The 24,933-nt window shown below is 35.1% G+C and overlaps 2 protein-coding genes and 1 long non-coding RNA gene across 6 annotated transcripts; 1 reads left to right on the top strand and 2 right to left on the bottom strand.

Annotated features, from left to right (window-relative positions):
* The first annotated feature begins 369 nt into the window (after nucleotides 1–369).
* On the top strand, nucleotides 370–3,336 carry LOC104109475 (uncharacterized). The gene is made up of 3 exons (XR_689233.4): nucleotides 370–516; nucleotides 1,413–2,168; nucleotides 2,382–3,336. It is a non-coding gene; the product is annotated as an uncharacterized lncRNA (long non-coding RNA).
* Nucleotides 3,337–3,722: 386 nt separating this feature from the next.
* On the bottom strand, nucleotides 3,723–8,397 carry LOC104109476 (uncharacterized). Of its 2 annotated transcripts, XM_009618794.4 has the most exons (6): nucleotides 8,207–8,395; nucleotides 7,477–7,673; nucleotides 6,072–6,152; nucleotides 4,879–5,115; nucleotides 4,559–4,636; nucleotides 3,723–4,261 (listed from the first exon to the last, which is right to left on the bottom strand). In XM_009618794.4, the coding sequence occupies exons 1-6, from the start codon at nucleotides 8,319–8,321 to the stop codon at nucleotides 3,974–3,976; spliced, it is 996 nt and encodes a 331-aa protein (XP_009617089.1). In that variant the 5' UTR covers nucleotides 8,322–8,395; the 3' UTR covers nucleotides 3,723–3,973. The 2 variants fall into 2 exon arrangements, with proteins under 2 accessions (XP_009617089.1, XP_009617090.1); XM_009618795.4 differs by lacking the exon at nucleotides 6,072–6,152 and having other exon boundaries at nucleotides 8,207–8,397.
* Nucleotides 8,398–9,290: 893 nt separating this feature from the next.
* Nucleotides 9,291–22,068, bottom strand: LOC104109477 (histone-lysine N-methyltransferase ASHH3-like). Of its 3 annotated transcripts, none has more exons than XM_009618797.4 (15): nucleotides 21,917–22,053; nucleotides 20,747–20,855; nucleotides 19,951–20,010; nucleotides 18,904–19,033; nucleotides 18,583–18,694; nucleotides 15,263–15,362; nucleotides 14,453–14,531; nucleotides 14,205–14,376; nucleotides 14,011–14,091; nucleotides 13,719–13,896; nucleotides 10,994–11,021; nucleotides 10,815–10,905; nucleotides 10,223–10,271; nucleotides 10,039–10,120; nucleotides 9,291–9,712 (listed from the first exon to the last, which is right to left on the bottom strand). In XM_009618797.4, exons 3-14 carry the CDS (start codon nucleotides 19,978–19,980, stop codon nucleotides 10,043–10,045), a joined length of 1,128 nt encoding a protein of 375 aa, XP_009617092.1. In that variant the 5' UTR covers nucleotides 19,981–20,010; nucleotides 20,747–20,855; nucleotides 21,917–22,053; the 3' UTR covers nucleotides 9,291–9,712; nucleotides 10,039–10,042. The 3 variants fall into 3 exon arrangements, with proteins under 3 accessions (XP_009617092.1, XP_009617091.1, XP_009617093.1); XM_009618796.4 differs by having other exon boundaries at nucleotides 20,784–20,855; XM_009618798.4 differs by lacking the exon at nucleotides 20,747–20,855 and having other exon boundaries at nucleotides 21,917–22,068.
* Between the last annotated feature and the right edge of the window lie 2,865 nt (nucleotides 22,069–24,933).

The following is a 24,933-nucleotide window of genomic DNA, read 5'->3' as shown; positions in this document are numbered from 1 at the left end:
CCACCTTGCTCTTGGGGTGACTCGAACTCACAACCTCTTGGTTGGAAGTGGAGGGTGCTCACCACTAAAGCAACTAACTCTTGTTACTAAGGTTAATTAGAGAGATACAAGTTAAATACAAAAAGATGAAATTTTAATTTAATTGAAAAAATGTAAACTTGTTAAAAGAGGCCACACTCACATAAAAATAGGGAGCAATGTATCTCATTAGACTTTTACATGTAATTTTAAAATTTAAAAGGATTAGGATTCTAAATGAAAATTTTAAAATTTAAGTTATAGTTAAACATTATTTTATTAAAATAGAGGGAGGTGAATGTAATTTAATTAGTGAAACTAAACCGACCAAAGGGGCCAAATCACGTATAAAAATGCACTTTCTTACTAGGATTAGGGTTATAGGGAGCTCAATTCACCTTCAGCCGCCGTCAAACGGCGTTCTCGCCGGCGGCGGCGACATTGCCAAGAACGTGTTTTGGATCAGATCTGAATTTATCTCAAGCTGCTTAACAAATGGTACAAGAGCTTTTCATTTTTTTTAATTTATAAAGCTTCAATCTTTGTATTTGTTTTATTTGTTTATGAGTAATGTCTTAAATTTGTACTACCACCGTCCTAATTTGTGTGATGATGTTTGATTAGACACGGAGTTTAAGAAATAAAGACTTTTGAAACTTGTGTTTTAAAATAAACCATATATATGACGGTAAAAGTTTAAAGTAAAATTGTTTCTACAAAAATGTTTGATAGATTAAGTGAAAGAGCATAACATAAATTGAGATGAGAGAGTATAATTTCTCAGTTACTATTTGTTAAGGAGCTTTTTGAAGCTTGATCAAATAAGAAATACCCGGGGGGGGGGGGAGGATTTTTATTTATTTATTTAGGATTGATTTTAGAACGATCTCAAATGCTAATAATTACAACAACAAATCTCACAAGTGTGGATTGGGGAGAGTAACGTATATGCATATCTTTACCTCTACCTTATGAAGGTGGGCAGGATGTTTTCGGTAGACTCTCGGTTCAAGAACAAATGCTAATAATTGGATTCTAAATTTAATTTTTGTTTATACAAATGAATATTTTAACATTGTTTGAACAAAAACTATTAGGCTCGGCCTAATCCATCTTCGGGCTTCTAGCTTCGCCCCTCGGTAGCTTACTATAGCATAACCATTTTATGTTTGATACCGTATCATTTTAGACCTCTGAGTAGCTCTACGTTGCACGATCTCTTTGGAAATGTAATCTTTATAATGAAGATCAATTAAATCTGTTAAAATTTGATCTTTGAGGGGCATGAGTTACGATAATAAACTTCTTTTTTTTCTGTATAGCGTTAACAACTTATGCTTGCCTATGTCTTAATTCTGAATCTATCTATTTTCTTTATTTTTGCACCAAAACAGGCATGCTAATTCTGTTGGAGTATTCTTGTCATTTCACTAGTAACTTCAAAAAGTATAAGATTAATCAGTCTTTTCCAGTATATTACAGTGTCCTACTTTGGTTGCTTGCTGTAATTTTTATTTTACTTGCAAATTACAATGTACTTATCTTAAAGAACAGTGTTTTGCTTTATATATCAAGCAAGCCATGTTAAGATAAAAGATCAAACTGTATTTTGAGATACAACTTTTTAAAAGTTCCCGTGCCACTATTTCTTTTTGAGAATGGTAACAAATTTTATTCACCGGCACAAAGATTATGCTGGCAACAGTATTTATAGGGTACTAATACTATCCGTGTGAACTTTACAAGGCTTCCAAAAATTGTAGAATAGATTCTTCATCTCCTACTGAAAACTCTTTACACCAAAAGTAAAAATTTAAAATACAATTCATTTTAACTACTTGTATGGAGCTACTCCTGTCTTCAAAACATGTGTTATTTCTTTCCTTCCATATGGTCCACCAAATGCAAGCTGGGATAATCCTCCACCATTTTACCAGCATAGTTCCAAGCTTTCAGTAGATCACATGTGTTTCCCGGCATTATCCATTTCAAATTTACCAGGGCCAAAAATAGATTCCATAGTTGGGAAGTGAAAGCACAATGGAGAAAGAGATGAGATGGCTATTGTTTTCAGACTCAGCTTTGCAGAGGAAGCATCTGGAGGTTAATTGCATGCCCCTTCTCTGAAGCTTTGATGCTATAAAATGGAGGTTAATTGCATACCCCTTCCTGTGCCACTGTTTCTAGTTACTGATTATAGCTTTGATGCTATAAAATGGTATTGTGTATTTGGTTTTGGTAGGAAATGAGTTGACTAAACTTGGCATCATTACTATGTACTAGATAAGTTCAATTCATTCAACCAAGTTTTGTTTGGCCGTTTACGCGTATTTGACAAAAATGTCAATGATCTCTGTATGCAGGACTTTCCTTGCCTATTACTTGCATACACCAGAACTAGATAGAGGAAGAAGATGCTAAAGGAACTCTTGACTTGCAAGACCAAATAGAAATCATTTGCTCGTTTGAAGGAATTGGTGATATACCTCGCCTAAAACTTTGGTCTGCAAAGTTGCTACTACAAACTAAAGAGCTTGTTGTCTTATACCAGATCGTGCTGACAGTGAGACATGTTTCAGTTATTTGTATGACTAAAGCGTGATCAAGAAGCTACTTGTCGTATCTCACAACAACCAGTCTTCGAAAATTGATGAAATAGTGGTTTGGAAGGTGAGGTAGAAAAAGCTTATGAAGCCATTTAGCTGAATGTTCAAATCAATCGGTGACCACTTGGACTTGGCAAGGCAACTCTAACCAAGAACATGTATAAATTGCAAGTACATAACTATTCACGATGTTGTTTGAGCATGGTATCGGTTTCCCCAGTACATAAGAGAAATTCGTCACTTTAAAATTTAATTGAAGGAAATAACTTAATTTTTGACAAATTTCTTTTCTCACATACTTGTGAAATGCAACACCATGCTCAAATATTGAGTGAAAAGTTATGCGTCTGTAATTATATATTTTCTTGGCTAGAGTTGTCTTGCCAAGTCAAGTATCCAATTGATTTGAACCTTTGGGTCGGTGGCTTCATGATCTTCTTATGCCTCAGCTTCATAATCTACCACTATTTCATCAATTCTCGGAGAGTGTGCTCTTAACATACAATCCAGACCATTTCCCCTTAGAAGCTAGATGTTGACATTGATATGGTTGTTTCGTCGTTGATATTTGATGATTTGCACTTGAAAATGAACAAGAGGGAGGAAATTACTTAACATTTTAAGTTTGTATGGAAATTGTTGGCACTATTGTAGGATTGGCGAAAAAGAATATTTGGATTTAAGTTGCATGTCTGGGAATTTGGATATTGTATGACCTGAGTGTAACTGTATTTTTTCAGTTTCTTCGCTATCACAGCTTCAAACTGACATGAAAAAGAGCCAAACTTATGAGAGCAAGGGTGTCATTCTAAGGATAATGGTTTAAACTACAATATTGATTGCTAGTACAAACAATAAAGCAAGAGTAGCGTTTTTTAATTGAAAAAATGGACGCATTAGTATTTGCGAATTTATAAGCGCGAGAATAAATTTAACAAATCTTTGTCTCAACACCAGGCAAAAGGGGATATTACCATTTGCGAATTTACCAACACAATTAGCTTACAAACTTTCGTTCAGCCCATCTTAAAAGTTCTCCAACAATTTTTCCTTACAAGTTGAATTCAAAAGTTTAAGAAGGAATGGATCTGAATAGAGTTAAAACATCAATAAAATTTCACTAGTATATACTAGGAAGAAATCATCTGTGCGACAATGGCAATTGGAGAACACCAAGAGAATAGAGATGATAAAGATACTAATCTGGACGCTCCTATAATCTACAATCAAAAGTTAGAAGTAGGTCTACAAAATAAGTAAACCTTCATGGGGTGCAAAAATATATGGACAGCCATTTTCATATACTTAGTTAGATGTGCATGACCACAAAAACTAGCAAAACAAACTTCTTAACTTGCACTCCTCAGACGGGCAGAAGTCCGAGTCACCCTCGTACTTTGAGATGATCCAGGCTTGAGAGTATCAGAATCAGTACCTCCACAGGTCCTTGGCCTGTTTCTCGTTAAGGGGGTATCAGCATCGGTCCCTCCACAGGTCCTCCGCCTCTTTCTCATTAAGGGTTCACCAGGCTGCTGACTTTCAGGAGGAGCAGATGCATCCTCTCCTTCGTCTACAACTTCTGCTTTTGCAATGTTATAATGCCATTCTGTTCCACACCCTGGACAAACTTTTTCAGCCTGAAAATAATGGGTTCAACGATGGTTTAGTTCATCAAGCTCGCTTTCATAGATGAGACTTTTTTTTTTATAACCAAGAAATCCTCGAGGGCCAGATGGCGCACTGTTTGGAACTAGGTGGATAATGGGCCCTCTCCTACACTTAAATGCAGACTTTTGGTCCATCGTAAGGTTCGACCCTGTGACGTGCGTCTAACCCACACATCACGCGTTCCACTCTTACCACTGAACCAAAAGCCTTGAGGGCAAAATAGCTATAGAAGTTATTCCAAGGGGAATAATAGGAAAGAATAATACCTTGCGTTGGGAGAACTTCATTCGCAGGCAGTACTGATGGATGCGAACATTACAGCCTTCATTTTGGCAAAGCTCAGCCTGGTCAAATAATCATATCACCATGAATTGGATGATCTAGCAGCCATATAGTTATCATAGACACATAGGCATCTTTCTTAGGGAATGGATGTTTGTAGTGACATTATCAAACCAAATTGCAGTAAGGGAAGATGAATTGAGTATTCAGCTAAAATGGCAGTAAAAGTGCTCCAATTTGAAAGGAGAAAGTTGTTTAACAGAGATCATGGAGATCAAACGAAGAAATTAAGAGAGGAGCAAACCTTCACTGCAGCTTCATTGCAAACTTCACATGGAGGAACCTCGTTACTGCGAAACCAACTTCTAAGATCAAGAAAGGAACGCACTCCTAGTCCTATCTTACCATCTGTTAGAGAAAGCCACTGATCCTTCACAAGTTCCTCAAGGGTCTTTTCCTTTTGAGACATCGAGAAATTCCTAAACGCTGCAGGAATTTGCACTGAACCTCCCTGAGACTGGGAATCTGTTCCAGCCAGGAACTGTTGATCAAATAAATTTCCAGCAAAGAAATTAGTGGTACAGCAAGGATACAAATCGGAGCTATGTAAAGTACAAAGAGCTCTGATCTAATAGCAACCAAATTTACTAAGTTTATACGAGAATATTTTTTAACTCAGAAGTCACAACCATATCCTGCCATCCCGCCATTTTTAGTTGACATTCTACGAAAAGGCACTTCATATGTGTTACATCCTGGTCAATGAGCAAGCGTAAAAGCCTTGGTCCTGATGAGACATGGGTTTAAGTCCCATTCCATATCCTCTAACTGATTGAACAAAAGTGTCCACTCTTATCATCAAACAAGAGAAGTAAACAAACAAACAGGAGGTTTTGGTATTCACAATAAATAGTTACCATTCAGTCTTTGTTGACTGTAAGTACATATTGGTCATGCGACTCTAAGTCAAAAATAAAAAGCCTCATTATTAAGAAGCAGATAACCTCTGAACGAGTAAGAAAATGATTTGCGGCCATAAGTTGATACTAGCAACCATTCCCCGAATACTTTATTTTACACTGTTTTCCAGATAGAAACTTACTAAATATGAATATAGAGGCAACAGAAAGCAAGGAAATCAACATGAATATAAAGCAAAGATCATCCGAGGCCATAACTATCTGCCTCCTTAGGGCTTTATCTTTTTATGTTGCTGTTATTTGACCTGTAAATGTTGCATTATCTATATATAGAAACTGTATGTGTGTCTGTGCTTGTGAAAATAAGACTTGACTAGTTACAAGTATGAACAGGTCTAGCTATATCAACCTTGACTAGAGAAGGGAAGTTGTCAATAGTGAAGAACAATTTATCTTCTAAACCATAATTTCACATTTAGCTAATAACTCACAGGAAGATAGCAGCAAGATAAATACTATAAACGATGAAACTGATAGTAGCCACATACATTCATTTATTGTTAGGAAGTAAGAAAACCTGATTTTCAAGCCGTATGTTCAGTGCATCAATGGTTGAAATACAACCCAAAGCCGCCACATCTTGAACAATTGCTTCAATCTGCAATTATACGATGACCACATAAATCTTCTTTTTTTCTTTTTTAAATTCTAATGTCAAAAAGAAAAAGGGAAAATCTTAATCTCATAATGACATTACTAATAAGCAATGTTCAAGATCTTCTATAATTGTATTTATTTTCTCTAAGAAACACTAACCAGTCTTAGCTAAGAACATAATACAATGGAAGTCAATGATTAGGATTAAAGCTAGGTTACTATACAGATACATTAAGTCCAATATTTGACAGGATTCTTTAATTATAGTTAGAGAATTTTATGTCCGTGTTGGGATAAGTGTGAAATTTAGAGATCTTTAATTGTAGGAAACCCCTAAGTTACCTTAAAATACAATTTACTCAATATTTGAATGAAAAGGGCCGAGCAGAATGGATGCAGATGAGTGGAAGATTCATATAGCATGACCAATTAGTTTAGGATTGAGGCCCAGTTGATTGATTGAGAAAACATCAATTACTGGAACCATCTAAGTTAGTTATTCAATTCTTCCCCTTAAAACGTTTAGTGTAAATTTGTTTGAGAAAAGGGACGCAAGATTAAAACGAAGTAAATGAAGACCACCATACCTCTTCCACTACCAACATTTTGAGCTGGTATGAAGTAAATGAACAACTAACTTCAACTTCTCAATTTAAATGGGACTCCTGAATATTATTTTGTACATAACTAACAGAGCCTAATACTATGCTTGACTGAAGGAAGATATGAGTTTCATGTTTCTACTGTTACCTGAACAAAAGGCTAGTGTCAGTTGCTCTATTCCCATTAGCAATTCATTACTATCTTAATCACAAAGATCAATGTTTTAGGAGGCTAATAACATGTAGATCTTCTTCCTTTTCCGTCATCTTTGAGGTAAGTTAAGGAGATAAAGCTATTCCCAGCCCTTGCAAAAATGGTCAATTGGAAATACAAATACATAAGTCTCAGAGTTCAAATGAGAAAAGTAACACTCAGCAGCTTTGTTTTATATTCAATGCAACCTAATTGGTCCTTATCGGAAACATCCTCTCTGCCTCTTCCAAGGTAGGCGTAAGGCCTACGTACACACTACCCTGCCCAGACCCCACTTGTGGAAACTCACCGGGTTTTTTTTTTTTGTTGTTGTTGCAACCTAATTGGTTCTTGTTCTCTAGTCCATATACTAATGAAGGTTTTTTTTCCACAGTTTTTTCCCTTTCGAAAAGCTAGAAAAATTCCTCGACAAAATTTATAAAATACTTCATTATATGGACACGGGGAGGCTATGTAAACGGATAAGGACATTCTCAACACAGTTCAAAATAAAGGGAAGAGAAGCTCACAACGCCTTTATAGAAAGCTATCTGAGGAACTGAATATTTAGTTCCAAGTTTGGATTGCTCATCTGAAACATTGTTAACAACACCATAATACACCTTCCCATCATACTGGTTTCTACATGCCCGTAACTCAAACTGCACATAAGCGAGCTCCTCGTTTATCTTTCTCAGGTATTCATTAAACATTGACTGATGATTAGCTGAAACATGCACATATAAAATCAGTATCAGAAACCAACCTTTTTTCTCCCGCACATTTACTAGAAAAGAAAGAATATTTTTTATCTATTCCAATTAATTTAACATCACTAATCAAAGAACTAATCAAATTAATAGTACTACTTATCACCAAAGAAACAGAAAGCATAAAAACATAATAAAATCAGAACCATTAAACAATTTGTTACTGTAACAATAAAATTTACCCCTTTTTGCAAAGCATCAAAATGGAAAATTTGGTAATAATTTAGCTTTCATAATGATATAACAATCCTTTAACAATTTTTAAAAAGAAACTTGAATAAGATTTCTAATTGGGTTTTTGAGATTGATAACAATCCCTTGACAATTAAAACTGAAATTTTCATAACAAAAAAAAAATCCCATAAAAACATGAAAATCACTAATATTGTAATTGGATCAAAGGAGTTTAACTAAAAACCCATAAACTGATGCGAAAAAAAGAGTTTAAAATGAAAAAAAAAAACTGAAGTAGAAAAAAAAAAAAAAAAACCTGCGGATTTGCCAGTGACTTTGAAGAAAAGAGATTTGAAATCATTTTCTTTGAGAGGGCCGCGAGATAAAAGAGCTTGAATTAGTGTATGCTGCCGCCATGAAAGCGTCGGCATTGAAGAGGAATTTGAATTTGCAGTAAAGAAAAGAGAATTTTATAAAACCCTTGAAACTGTGTAGATATATATATATATATATAAGTAGAAAATGCTGGCGGGAAAAGTGTCAATTGTGCACAAAAATGTATCAATTGGTTTTTTTTTTTTTTTTTTTTGCGCTTTACAATAAACTTATTTTTAGATTTATTATTCTATATTTTTTATATATGAGAGAGATTTATTTTTATTCGTAAGATATCTATCTTTTACACATAACAGATCTAAAAATATTATTTTCTTAAATTTAAAATTGTAAAGAGCATGATGTACAAATAACACATTAAAAAAAATGCTCCCAGCTAGTGCGAGTTAAAATAAGTTGAATTAATGAACAGGTTAATTTATAATCTCAGAAAATTTACTTGGTTCAAATATGGGTGAGTCAATTTGGGCTATACACGTGTCATGACCCAACTCGTCCACCTCATAACTAATCCCTCATTTGTTTGTTGTTTGTTCCCACTATATTAAACTACTAAAATCTTTTTTCTTTTGCACACTATAACTATGAAACAAATCTAACAATAAAAAAAAAAAAAAAAAAAAAAGCTAGTTCTTCAAATTCTTGTGAGTGAATTTGGACTACATTGGCTGCCTAGTCCAAACCTTTAGATGGACTAAATTGGACTAATTTCTCTTGTGGTTACCAGTTTCGAAATTATTAAAACTCAGCTCTTCGGATAGTTATTACAAATCAGTTCAATAGACAACAATATACCTAAGAAAAGATGTCATGTATAACACGCGCACACACATCACAGATTTGGAAATAGGAGTTGTAAATAAACTATGTAACTAAAAATTAGTTCACAATGTTAATTTTGACCTGTTTAGAAATCAAAGCATACAAGTAAAAGAAAATTGTGAAAGCAAATCCTCTTTTGAAGGCCAAAGTAGAAACAGAATGTGAAAAAGATCAAGAAAAAATGAACAGAAACAAACACATTTGACCATATCCAAATTCAGCAAACTTTACACAATACACGAGCAATCAAGGTACAAAAATAGAGAGCTAACGAATTTCTCTCTTCTCTCTAGTTAATGAATTATGAACCACATAGTCAACTTGTTTATCAGAGATATCCGATACAATTGGAACGGGGTGACCTATTGTTACATTTGTTATGTTTATACATGGGAAAGAATCATCAGAACTTCCATCACCAGTTAAGGAGAGTACTAACATCAGCAGACTTATATCAACAAATGAAATTGGGAGAGGAAACATGCTACATTTGGTACAACAGAAACAAAGCTAGCGGGCCATTGCAATTTTGGATGTTGAACAACATATCGCATCTCTGCTGCAGATGTTGAATCATGTATATCTTTATCCTGACAGCTAAGACCTACAAAACAATTGTTCCGCAATGAACTCCTTAGAAACAACAAACAATAGTACTATGTCTAAATCCCAAACAAGTTGGAGTCGGCTATATGAATCCTCAGCGATCATGTCTCTCCATGCAAGCTCATATCATGCCAATATTATACAAAATAGAAATGAAGAGTAGAAGTTTTCTATATTTTCTACTGGTATATAATCTCTGACGACTTCTTAGAATATTATCCCTAATTAAAATTCAACCTTTAAACCTGAACTGGGTGCATGGATCCATTCTGCAATAGTATACAAATAATAGATTGAACCTTAAATGAAAAGTTGGACAAATACCTGATTACACAAGAAAGTTACAAAATTCCCAATCTTCTGTTGACATGTCAACGTATTCGACACTACCGTCTTCAAACATGATCTGTTAGGTTGGATTGGGGCGGATGAGGGAAGAACAAAAGTGAATAATCAGCCAAATCACGGGTGTCCGAGTTCCACAAGAAAAAATTCAAAGCTTCCTTACCAAATGTTTTTTGGTGATGCTGTCAAACTGTTTTATAATTCCAAAGGACCTGAGAAAAACAAGGTATTCAAGACCCACAGTAAGTCAGTAGGACTGGAAAAGGTAAAACATGAACAAATAAATGAGAAGAAACCGAAGATTAAATTGGCAACCAGTGGAAGAGTATCCACGGAAAAACTTCCTAGCTTCTAGGTTTAGAGGATACTGTCTTTATCAAGTTAACAAGATTGCAACCACTTTCATACTTGGCTACCACACACACATAAAGTTAGTAGACAATTCCTAATGCAAAACAATGTTTAGTACAAACCTGAGGATTACATAAGAAAAGCTATAAAAGAGACCTCAAAAAAGATTCCATGAAAAATGAAACCATGGATACCACATGTGAAACAAATTTCTAATTACTTCTCTGAATAGAGATGCAGGTTTCATGAAAATATCTCAGCATTAATAACTAAAATCTGAAGTTTGAATAGACTTCCTAGAAAGAAACTAAAATATTTCATAGTATACTACAGTATCTAATCATTGAAAAAAGATAGAAAAGATAGAAAAGATAGTGAATTTTACGAATACTAATGAGACATACCTTTGATCACAAGAGCGAATTATTCTTATAAGATGACCTACGCAGTTACGAGGACGCTGGATTCTCTGAGCAGAATCACAATTCCAACTTCCTAAACAGGATGAGATCCAAGTTAAATCAAAGAGACACTAACTTTCCTAACACAGATATCATGGAAGTCAAATGACTACTTAACCTACCTTTTGGAGGAACTCCAGTTTGACAACCCTGGTATAAAAGTAAATAAAAGGTTAATAAGTCCAATATCGGGGGAAACAGATAATGTATTATAGGAATCTGAAAGATAATAGAATAGCGTTCGAAATCGCTTCTTCGAGAAACAAAGTGTATGCAACTATTCGGTCTGTATCCATCAATGGAACCAAACCAAAGGCAGTAAAATGGGAGAAATATGAAGGAAATAGTCAGACATAATTAACAACATATAGGTACCCATAACTTGGTCTTTAAAGGAAGTGCAAACGAGATAACAAAACTTCCTTTTTTTTAAAAGCATAACTTAAGCTGGGAGATATTCTCTGTGGTATCCTATTGTTTTCTCTGCTTTTCCTCTTTGCACATATCAAAGTCATCTGCCTTCACTTCGAATGAAAATTAAACAAGGGAAAGGCATTTCAAAACCCTCGTTCTTCCTCAATAACATCAACCTTTTGAGAAAAAAATATAGAAGAGGTAACAAATCTGAGAAAAGAAAAAATAATAAGAAAACAAAGCAGAAAAGAGAGAATAATAAGAAGAAAGAGTTGGCCTTACTCAAATATTAGAGTGCTTTGCAGCTCCTTCAAACTATTTACGTGTATACATTTACGAAGCAAGAACCAAAACAAATTATCAAAACATCATTAACACTACTCTTATCAATTTCTGGGAAGAACTAGCTAGTTAGGTTAGAGTTCAAAGATTGCAAAACGCCAAACCACATCCTAATTAGTGAAGAAAATATTTTGACCCACCTCAGAATGATATCCTGTTATTATCCAAGACAGGCATCTAACACACTTAGTAGGCTCATAGATCTGGGATTACCATGACACTAGCCTCTGCCAAACACAAACACTAAGTCAGTCATCCGTCATGCATGCTTTTCCAGCTATCTTCATCTTACAAGAATCCTAACAGGTTATTAACTCATAACCAGAGGCGGGCCCAGGATTTATAGACAGTGGGTGCACCCGATCTTAATCTATATAGTTGGCTGTCGCCATAATGCATTTGATTAGTTGTTCGGTTCTGCGTTAATTTAGCGCAGTTCCTGACTGAATATATATTAACTTAGTTATATTTATTCAACTTATATATACAAATCGATCATCCAATTAATTAAATAGATTTAACTTTGATTTAATCAAATATTTTTACTTCCAGATGAGAATTGTATGTTTTACCAGCATTTTATAAATTATAGAGAATCACATCCATTCTAACGATAATACATATAAAAAACAAGATAGGTAAACTTAAATATTAAAATCCTGAAAAATAATGTAAATGGATTAGAAATTAATAAGATAGAAAAAAATTAAAGGAAAAGAAAAAAGGAGCAAAAGAAGAATGAAAAATGATAGCTAAGGACACTACCGGTAAGAACGGTAAGAAACAACGTGAGGGAAAAGGTGGAAAATAGTAAAAATAAGGAAATGACTCAGGAATTAAGGAAGTGCCATTTGCCATACTCAGTTTTTGCTAGAGTAAACTATCTTTGAATTCAAAAGAAGAAACAAAAAAGAACAGTTGCATGAATGGGTTTCAAATCCAAGACGCCAATCAAGGGAAGGCGCTTGAGCAGGCTTCTCGACCAACGGTCCCGTCCAAGTTTTTGTAAATAAGGGGGCAACTAAATTATTTAAGGGGTCCTCAATGTATATACAAATATATATATATATATATATATATATATATATATATATATATATATATATATATATATATATATATATGACATATATGCAGTGTTTTTATCGAGGCTAACGGGTTCCGGTGACCCCTCTATAATCAATGTGGGTCCGCCTCTGCTCATAACACACTTCATGTACCATCATGCAACCCTTGCACTTTTACTTCAGATGAAGTCTATTTCGCCCTCACATCCTCGTGTTACCTTTCTTTATATATTCTTCTTTGATAACCGTGGTGACCGTGCCAGCTTGCGCGCACCTTGACTAATTCCACGGGATACCTGCTACCTCCCACCAACAACATGCAGGTAGTGTTTTTTTGTCTCCGCTGCGATTTGAACATGAGACCTCATGGTTCTTAACCCACTTCATTAACTACTAGGCTACACCCTTGGGTGCCCCTTTCTTCATATTTCAAATACAACAAAGTAGCTTATGATCATCATTTAAACCTCTAGTCCACTAAGGGTTTGAGATAATTTTATGTTTTTCTGCAAACATATAAATACAGGTCACAGCCAAATAATGAAAGCAGAAAACCTCAGACCTTGGCAGTTGGCTATCTTATACAAATTATCTTCTTTACTGTATTAAGTTTCCAACAAATGCAAGAAATTTCATTTAGATAGATCATGTCATTTCGCATGGAAAAGTGATCTTCCAACTTCTTTCCAGGGAAAAGCAGCATGGTTCTTCCACAGGATGGCCCTGCCCAATTGGGAAAAGGAATGAAGGGAACTATTTTTAGACGGTAATTTCAAGCATCTTGTCCTCTTTACGACTCCCTCTAACAAAATTCAGAAAGGAGCAGAAATATGTATGGCTCGATAAAACTGAAGGTCATAATTTGCTATCAATTTCATTTTCGCAAACCACCAGGACAATTATGGACAAGCACTAACGAATTTGGTCATAAATCTAGTAAATAAACGTCCGCGAAAAGAATGAATCGACCCGACACACACACTGCTCTTATATCTCAGATCATAGACAGAGTAGAGATGCACACATGTTTTACAGATAGCAATGCTTTCACTTTGGGAGAGGACGCAGCAACTTGACATGCCACTAACTTTAATGCAGCATCTGAAGAGGAAAGTTTTCGTTTGTTAGGTTTAATTCCCAGCTTTCGCCTACATTTTACAGCACCACAGTGGCAATCTTGATCTGCGCCAAATTGAACAAACCTGCTACACTTGTTAGACTGAGCAAGGGCAAATGCACACTCGGAGATAACACACTGCTGACCGAAAATGCTAGGATGGCAGAAAACAATCAAAATAAAAATTCAATGTCCATACTGATAATCGTAGGTCAGATGCTCGCCCTTTTTAATGTCACGTGTCGCAAATATGCCAATTCTTGTCTCACCATCCATCAACCTGAAAATATGATTCAGTATGAAAACAAATAATTCCCACAATAGGCTGGTATCCCTGAGAAGAGGGTTTGAGAGAGCTACAAATGATTAGTAAATATTAAGCCGTTTATATACCATTTCTGCATCTCAGTATTTGGACAACAGCTATGATTAATGTATCTGGATTTGTTGCCCTTGTAAGTGGCATCAATCACCATATCCCGATTGATCTCACACAAGTAAAAATTTGTTTCCCCACTGTGCTTCATTTTCCAAAGTCTCTCTTCACATGTTTTGTCATCAATAACTGCAGTTGTAACAGCTCAGAATGTGCAAAACATGAAATACTCCTCGTAATAAGCAAGAAACTGAAAGAACTTCACCTTCTCCAACATATTCTATAACAAACTCTTTTCTCTTGATATCTTCACCTGCCTCAATCCCACTGCCACATTTCTCAGTCTGCATTTTATGTGTCAACAAAGCTTGACTATCATAGATGATTATTGGTTGGTTTTCAGAAGAACGAAAGTTGGAAGAGTATGAAATAAGCAACAATAATTTAATTCTACACCAGATATGTGAGAAAATGAAATGCAAAAATAGATATGGCAAATGGTACCACCCTGCATTTTTTGAGGCATTTGGAAGCTGGTACCATTTGGCAAATTTTATGTTTGTTTAGGTACTAATTGATTACTTTTTTTTACTGTATCATTTATTGATTGATTACTTTTTATGAATCCATCATTATATAATGAGCTTGACTTACTTCAGTCGGCTTGTAAACTCTGGTCCTCTTTTTAAATGAGTAAGCTTAGCAAACAATGATGTGAACGGAAAAACAACAAACAAAAGAGAACCTAAAAGAAAAGATGAACATGAAAGGAAAATTCAAAAACCTATGTTATGACCAAAGCACTAAGATACCAATCATAACTACTCAATCAAAGTATGTACAACCTCTTAAAAGTGGAAAAATAAGAAACATCAGGTTCTAAGCTTCTTTGGTGTCAATTGTCTGAAAACTGAAAATGCTCTATATGGGAAAGGAATTGTCTACACTCCTGGTAACAAAAAGACTAATAAAGACAAGGTCACAAATGATATAAATGATGACTCAATGCTGTCAAAATGCACGCAATAACTAACATATGTCCAAATATCCCAGTGTTCAAAGTTTATGTGCATACCATAACTATTTTCATCTTCTTCACAGGACGTTGATGGAATGGTTTGTTCAGACAAGCACTCCCACATTTACACCCTGAGGAGCAGCTAGACCACAAAATGCTGCAAGAAAAAGCAAAGTGAAATAACTAACAACCCACGACTTTACAGATGGTTTAAATGTCAAGATGCTGAAAGTAGTATCTCTTTTGCGCCTCAGGTGCTACTTCATAGGATTAAGGTTTGCATAAAAGTTATCCAACATAATCCCAAATTATGTAAACCCTGGATTGGATGATTCTGGATAAATCATCCAAAGAAGTCTCGCCACTTTATTTACAGGAGGGGGTAACTATAACTTTTCGCTGGATAAGCACCTATTTTTTTTTATGACCGAGAAATCCGTCTGGGGCCGATCCTTTGGACCAACCGCAGCCTTCGAAACACGGTGGATAATGGGTCCGCCCCTCTACCCTTCTCCACTTAAATACCAGGCTTTGCTTTGCATGGTGTGGGGGCTTGAACCTGTGACCTAAGACACAAATCCACCACCCTTTGCCACTTGAGCTAGGCCCTGGGGGTACTGGATAAGCACCTATTATGATATATAACATATTAAGGCACCATCTTCTTATTTCATCTCTTCTATTTTTTATTTTTTATTGAGAAGGTAACATTCATCTCTTCCTTTTTTTTCACGCCCAATCAAGCCTAGGCTTCCTGTCACATCCCCTTTCATCAAAGTCCAGCTTTCCTCCCACCTTAACCCGTATGCCAGGAACCTTGCTATTCTCACTCTTACAACATAGTCACGAGCTGCCTCCCTACCCATTTAGAAACCCCATCCTACAAGCACCACACTTGAGGATTAACCAACCCCCACCCCATGCGAGCCCTCTCATATCCCTTTCAGTCCCTCCTTCCCTCCCGTATGAAGACTCAACCCACACTCAACTTCCCCTTCTCTATTTTCCCTTCCCCTTCCTTATTCATCCTTCCATGTGAATTTAATATTTATCGCCTTTCTTTTCTTTATCTTTCCTGGGACAAGCTTTTTTTTTCTTTTTTCTTACGCAATTTTAGTTTGTTTTTTCTCAGATTGATGGATGATGATTCTGTGGCATGAAAAAATTAAGTTGGACTAAATTATAACTTCTAGAGTTTTTAAAAAATATTTAAATAACAAAAAGCAAAAGATGATGTCAAGGGCCTAATTGGGAAGTAGCAATAAAAGGCCATCCCATTGCAAGTCAAAAACTCCATTGGACAATGATGAGATATCTGGTCATTAATCAGGACACACCAAACATGTGACGTGACATATAATCCAACCCATAATCTCCTCATACCATCCTACCCAAAGAGAAGGCATATCCCATTCAATTACCAAACAGCTCCTTAGTGCAGTGACTACCTTCTCCTAAAACTAATACCACTAGTCATTCCATCAATTATTCACCGATAAAAAAGAGTAAAGAGCTTTGGTGTAGTGGTAAGAGTGCAGCACCTGGTGCGTGGATTAAGCACATGTCAAGGGGTCGAACTTTGCTGCAGACAAAAGTCTAGATTTTAAGTGGAAAAAGGTAGAGCGGCGGGCCCATTATGAACTGAGTTTTGAACCGTGCACCAGTGGTCCTTAGTGGTTTCTTGGTTATCAGAAAAACATTGAGTAAATTCATCTAACCCTCTTATACATCCACCAATGGTCAAATACATCTCACCATCAAACTAATAATTGCTAAGAATATATAAGACTACTTTTTTTTCTGATAAGGTAAAATTTTATTCAAAAGCAGTATCAAGAAGATACTGTGGCAAATACAAAGAGCCAGACTTGACACATTAAATCCATATAAAATCTAACAAGTCGAGCATATCCTGGAAATATAAAAATAAAATTTCACTCTTCCAGTAATACATATTAGAATACATATATATTTTCACTACTTGAAGTTGCTCCTTATTGCCCTCAGAGCATCTCCTATTCCTCTCAGTCCAGATGGTCCATGCTATGCATAATGGAATGGTCAACCAGATCTTCTTCTGAAATTTACCTGCATATATTGACTTCCGGCATCCTAACAGACTTCTGAGATTTCCAAGAATAGCACATTGCACACCATAAATTTCCATAAAAATGGTCCAAATCTGCCAGGTGTAATTGCAGTGCATAAAGAGATGATCAACAAATTCGCAGGAGTTTTCACATAGATAGCATCTGCTATAAAGCTTAAAGCCTCTTTTCCTCAAATTCTCCTGTGTCAAGCATGCTTCATGGACCACCAACCAACCAAAACAAGCCACTTTGGTTGGTGCAAAGTCTCCTAAATCAGCTTCCAAGGCCACATAGATCCCAGTTCAGTGTCTTCTTAAATGAGTTTTCTATAATAAGAATTGATGATTAAAACTCCTTTCTATTTAGAATTCCAGCACAATACATCTACCATCCCCTGATTTATCTTCACATAATGCATCTTTTGCAAGAAAAAGGTCCCCTTCATGCATTTCCGGTCAAAGAAAATCCTCCTGAACTTGAAGTCTGAAAATTCCAGCCATCTTCACTAAAGACATCAGCCATTAATACATTAGTATTATTCACCACACTGTGAAGGCAAGGAAATTGCTCTTTTAGCAGTCCAATACCATCGCAATTGTCTTTCCACATCCTAACACTTTGCCCATTTCCAACTATAATGCTAACATCTTGCTGAAATCTCCCCAGAAACTGACTATCTGTTTCCACACAGGAACTCCATAGGGTGTTTTCATTGCCTTAGGAGTCCAAACCCCTTTCTTCCATATTTGATCTCAATGACAGATTTCCAAGGTGCTGCCTTGCCATCATTGAATTTCCATAGCCATTTGCGCAGCAAACTTTAGTTATGAACTTCTAATTTTCTAACTCTAAAGCTTCCATCTTCCTTGTGTCTAATTATTGGGCTCCACTTAATCAATGAAACTTCTTTCTCTGAATTTATAAGTAAAATGTCAAAGCTAGATTACCCACATGGATGGAACCAAACAACCTAGTGACCTACCACCCTTTTCCTTTTCCTTTTCTTTTTTTATTTTTGGTGCTGTAGAAATTACAAACAAAAAGTGCAGACATATCAAATCCAGTGCAAGAATATCAGCAGAACATGTTACTTGCATATTAGGCCACGAGTACTTAGATATAGAGTCTATTAAAAATGCATGCAGTGCAGAAAATTGTCAGCTAGAACCATGTAAGAACTCCCAATCAACAAATTTATGCAGGTCATGGGGATGTAATTTCCAAAAAATATATTTAAGTCTATCAAAGCTCGGACTGCTAAATGAATTTTAATTGAGTCATCCTTACCCACACAGACAATCCCTGCCACACACGTCCGAAGATCCTGCTGTTGAACTGCAGGAACAAAATATGCCATCATCTTCCAGCCGCCGCTTAACCTTCTTGGTGAGGTATATATCTTACAAATAGTTAATACTGACACAACTAAAAACAGAGAAATGTTGAAGGAAGCTATACAAAGATAAGAAACAATGCACATCAAACAGAAGACCAAGGCAATTATCTTATCAATCAGTGTATAGAATTAAGAGATGTTTAATTAGAATACTATCAAACTTTTAAAGAGCATCTAATAGATCTACCATAATTAATTCTATTGAAGGATACTACGCTTTATATAGGTAAAGGGTGTGGGTTGCCATTTATTCAACCAATCTGGAAGTTCAAAGTCAACAGGATCTCCAATTTCACTTGTCAATTTGTTGAATACATGCCCAATCCCACCATGGACAGCACTCTGTGCAGAAAGGAAAATAAATTGCATATTAACAAGATGCTGATATAGCAAACATAAACACACACACACACACAACAGACTTCATAAGAGAAGCTCCGTAACAATAATATAAGAATAACATATCAGAATTCTAATAGGCTTTTTAGCTGACGCGTTTCTTTCCATTACGCTACTCTGCTTTTATCCTTGCTAAACTACAAAATGCTAATTTTTCAAGTAAAGGAATAATCCAGGAAAAAGAAAAACGAAAACAGCAACTATACAGTGGATACTTCTAGTTAGGCTGTGCTACTAAGGGACAACATTTGTGTCCAAAAAACTCTCCTTATAAGGGACAACATTTGTGTCCAACAGCAAATGACTTGTGCAGACAGGGACAGTAGACAGCAAGATGAAAGAGTCTATGCTGGGTCAGACGCAAGAATATATAATGGTCTGATATATTACTTTAGAAGGGATCCTTATCAAAGGAATAAGCTTAAAAGGATTATCTCATTTAAAACCAAAGCAGTAGTTTTATATAGCAAAAAGGACTATTCCATTTCACATATACAAAGGTGCTGGCGCGCTGCTATGTAACTTAAACTTAGAACCCGCAAAGTGCTAACCCCCTTTTATGTGAGAAAATTTTACTTGAATAGACTCTTTCCTTTGCTTTAGATATATTAGAAGAGAATTTTATTTACAGTAAAGTGCTGATTTGCCCCCTTTCTGAATCAATTAAGGAAGCTATTAGTACCTACATCTTCCCAATAAATAGGAAAAGAAATACAGGGTCATGAATAAACATGCGGAAATACTCAAAGGTCAAAATAACCTGCAGACCCCATTTACGTGGGGTAACTCTTTTGCAAGAAAAATGGACGTAAATGTTATGCTGAATAAAGAAATAAGATAGAAGAAAAAAGAATCTTGACCTTCTTCATAGCAGGCATGGGTTCAATCATTCAGTAGCAGCAAAAATCAGTTGCTATAGCCTATAAGGGCAAAAACAAATGAATCAGTTAGGAAGCAAGGAAGCCAATATAAAGTGTAGAAAATGCTATATCAAAAATCTCTTACTGAAAGTATGGCTAAAATCCAAGCTCACAAACCAAAGCATATACTATTACATATTGATGGTAATCATGCTCTTTGCTATGCGTGTTTCCAATTTGTGGTGCTAGTATGATTGAGTTTTCCTAAGATTTGAACTATTAGCTTTTATTGCACAAATCCACAAAAAATGATATCTCAGAACCATGAGTAACCTTAAATGAAATTAAGATAACTGTGTAATGCATTTGCAGTTTGGATTGCTGCAGACCTGAAGCAAGGTGGACTTAATCAAATGGATAAAAGATTATGAGGTTATCAGCAACATTCATGATTCATGTACTGGATAAAAAGATTAAGGACTTCATACTTTAGCCAAAAAGAAAAAAGAAAAAAATTCAGGAGTTGAAGTGTTTCTTCAAGTAGGTAGTATATTAATGAAGCGTGCAATATTGCCCTCAACGTATTCCAAACTCTATTTTACGTCCTATTCCCGTGTGATAGAAAATCCTCGACGCATTCCAAACTCTCTTTCGCATCCTTTTCTCACATGATAGAAAATCCAAAGACCAGCTTAAATTTTGTCACAGTGTCTCAAATTTGACAATATTTTGAAATAACCAGTTCTCCAAGCTGCAACATATTTACCAAACATTCTTAAAAAAAAAACATATTTACCAAAAGTATCTGCACACTAAGTATTTCTTCAGGATACCTAAGAAAAGCTGATCTTAGAAAATGATCGTTTAGCCAATTATTGATCTTCCAAGTTATGTTACCCTTGCACCTAGCATCCAGAAATGACCATTGGGTCAGTTTTAATATCACAAAGAATAAATACATGGCTAGTTACTATAATAAAAAACAATGTTTAGAAATGTAAAATAACGAAAAGAAAAAAAAAAAAGAGAAGAAAAGGAGAGAGAACAGTCAAAACATTGTAAAATTTTTGGGAAATAGGCAAGCAGAGAGTTCAATTTATTATTATCAATTTTAAGTTCACGCAACAAGCAGAGGCGGAGCCACGATCTCAGCTTTATGAGTTATAAATTTCAGAACGAAGACTTCAAGTGCTAATAATTGGGTTGTAAATTTAATTTTACAAATACAACAGAGGTTACTGGGTTCGACCGAGCATGCATACATGCTTATTATTGTCATTTAGATAGAAAACACTAATGAATTACTTCTTCCATCCCAATTTGTCAATCCCTTTTCACTTATTAAAGGTTAATTTTGACCAAAAATGAATCGGGCATATTAATACAATTCTGTAAAAATACTACAACATTTAATTATATAGAAATCAAGCTAGAGTACATCAGAACCAAATGTAAACAAATTTAAAGAGAAGTAATTTGAACCAAAACTCGGGATATGACAATTACTTTGAAACTCGTAGAGCAGTAATTTGAACCAAATTAAAAAAATTGTAGTGAGTTTTAAAACATCAGAACCAAATGTAAACAAGATTAAAAAAATCAAAATTTAACAGAAAATTTGGGAAAAGAAAAAATATTTAAAGAAACAACTAAAACCCATCTTGAGGAATTGCAAGCAAAACCAACTCTCAACACTAAATCCAACTTAAAACAACGCAAAAACAGAAAATATTAAAATCTTAACAACTGACAACAGTAGAACTCAAGAAAATTACTAGTACATTTTACTCAGAAAATAGAAAAACCTAAGTGAATTTTCAAAACCCAATTCAGAAAACTGAAAAAGGGCAACATTTTTACCCTAATATATAAACAAAAAGAAGGCTCAGTGTTTTTGCTAGCAAAGCTAAATGAGACGAACTAACAGAAGAAGTAGAAAAATAAATAAGAGAACAGAAAAACAAACCGTTTCCGGTGGAAAATGGTGGTCGGCAGCGATTACCGGAGAAGCAAGTGTTCGTCGCAGGGAATAGAGAGAGAGACGCTTCAAAAACAAAAAAAAACAAAAGGTGCAATTTTTTAAATAAAATGCATTTATAAAAAATATAATGGATTTTATAGAAAGTGACATTTATAGAAAGTCGCATGCAATGCGGTTTTATTGACCGATTTATAATTGGCATAAACTGAACAGTAAGGTGCTTTGTATTTGTAATTGGCAATTATGAGATGCTAAACGATTTATAAGTAGCAATTACACATACCATATGTATGTCGCAAACCGAATGCAATTTATATCGCAATTACAAAATGCAATATATAAGTGACAATTACTAAATGCTATTTATAAGTCAGTGTAGTCTATTGTACTAAGATTACACTCACCATTCAGAAATGCGACTTATGTCCAACAGCGAAATGGGATGAACAAATTAAGGAGTTGTTTGGTACAATGGTGGGATATCACATGTGATTAGTTATCACATTTTTTATATGGGATAACTAATCCCACTATTTTAGTATAAAAGTTATCATTGTATTAGCTAACACTACAAACCAAACATAGGATAAAGTTTATTCCAAACTTGATCCTGAGATTATTATCCATATCCCATATACCAAACAACCCTAAGAGTTATTTTACCTCGGGCCTTATCTGCCATCTGAACGGGTATTCCGTAAAAAAATATCGGGATTTTCTTCTATCCACTAAGATGGGCCGAACAAATTAAGAAAATAATAAGCAATGGTCTTTATGTTAAAGTTTGAGGTACGCTTACAGTACTAGCTTACCTTAAGTATGTTACAACAACAACAACAATAAATTCGGAGAGGATAGTGTTCACGCAAATCTTACCCCTACCTGGTAAAGATAGAGAGGTTATTTTCGATAGACTATCGGCTCAAAACAAGGTAAAGAGAGAGAAAGAAAAATAAGAACAAGAAGAGGAGGAAAAGAAGAAAGATATAAAAAAGAATAATTAACATCAACAGTAACAAAAAGAAAGTAAGATAACTCAAACGAACGAAACAACATCACATAAATAAACCTCTAAGCTAGCGTTTGGCCATAAATTTTCAAATTTGTTCTGAAAAATCTGATTTGGGTGAAGTTTGGTTTGAAGATGAAAATGTGTTTGGACATCAGTTTTCAAAACATATTTCCCAAATTTATTTTGGAAAAAAATGAAACATGACTTATACCCAGAAGTTTTAAAAACTATTACAAATACCCATCAATGTCATTATCAATAACATTAATTATATTATCGCAAACCATAGTACTGAACATAAATAAATTCGATACAAAATTATTATTTTTATAATGAACTACACGAGACACTATCAGGTGACCGAGAAGACGAAGCAACATTGTTACAAATTAATAAATAGTGGGCTCTTTTATAAACTATAAAAGTTTGGGACAATTTTAGAAAAATATAATAGTGATATTTTGGCCCAAAATAAGCTATTGAGCTGGTTTTGGGATTTGGAATTTTACCCAAATGCAGGCAAAATCTATGAACATGTGTTTGCCAAATAAAGCCCAAATTTATTTTGGCAAAATCTATGGCCAAACGGGTCCTAAGTGTATGTACTAAATGTTGCGGAAGCCAAATGTATATAGTGTGAATGAGTCACAACTACTATACCAAAAATTATGACAACCACTAAATAATAAACAAGACAATAAGACAACAATAAAAGAACACCAGAATTTACGAGGTTCGGCCAATTTTGCCTACTTCCTCGGACACAATCAATATTTTATTCCACTCCAAAATTACAAGTGAAATAATACTAAAGAGAGAAGATACAAATGCCTTAAGAAGATAAAAGGCAAATGAGAGGTGTATTTAAATCCTAAACATTAGGCCTCCTTTTATAGGGTGAAATTCTCATTCAAAATTGTCATCCACCGATGTGGTACTTTTGCCAATTTCAACAAATCTCCACCTTGGCAAAATTCCACATCTTCAATTTTCTCTCAATAACAAATTTTGGTTGTGTCTTCATCTTCAATCTTTAGTGTTCAACAATGTTGATCAAATCCAAACAATGTTGAAACTTGACCGCAGTCACCACTTTTGTCAGCATATCAGCAGGGTTCTCCGTAGTATGAATTTTCTTCACCGTGACTCCACCTTCTTCTATGATTTCTCGTACGAAATGATACCGAACATCAATGTGCTTCGTCCTTGCATGATAAACTTGGTTCTTCGCTAATTGAATAGCACTTTGACTATCACAAAAAATTATAATATTTTTTTGTTCAATACCAAGCTCCTTTAGCAACCCCTGAAGCCAAATTGCCTCCTTCACAGCCTCTGTAATAGCCATGTACTCTGCCTCTGTTGTAGACAAAGCAACTGCTGACTGCAAAGTAGACTTCCAACTAACTAGTGCCTTTGCAAAAGTAAACACATAACCAGTAGTGACCTTCGTTTGTCCAAATCACCCGCAAAATCTGAGTCACAATATCCAACTACAGACCAATTGCCTTCCTGCTCAAAAACTAACCCAACATCTACAGTACTATGAATATACCGTAGAATCCATTTCGCAGCTTGCCAATGCTCCTTTCCTGGATTATGCATATATCTGCTAATAACTCCAACGACTTGTGAAATGTCAGGTCTCGTACAAACCATTGCATACATCAAGCTACCAACAACATTTGCGTATGGTACCCTTGACATATACTCCTGTTCAGTTTCATCTTTTAGCGATATAGTAGTACTTAGCTTAAAATGGGGAGCAAGTGGCGTACTAATTGGCTTAGTCTTTTTATCTATGCCAAAATGCTGTAGTACTCTCTTCAAATATTCTTTCTGAGATAAACAGAGTTTCTTTGAACGTCTATCTCTTATTATCTCCATGCCAAGAATTTTCTTTGCCTCACCCATATCCTTCATCTCGAGCTCCTCATTCAGTTGAATCTTCAACTTATCAATTTCTTCCGAATTCTTGAAAGTTATCAAC

Source organism: Nicotiana tomentosiformis, chromosome 11 (assembly GCF_000390325.3).
Source record: "Nicotiana tomentosiformis chromosome 11, ASM39032v3, whole genome shotgun sequence".
Classification (NCBI taxonomy): domain Eukaryota; kingdom Viridiplantae; phylum Streptophyta; class Magnoliopsida; order Solanales; family Solanaceae; genus Nicotiana; species Nicotiana tomentosiformis.
Note: the sequence above shows the minus strand (reverse complement) of the source record. Positions and strands in the feature narration are given on the sequence as shown.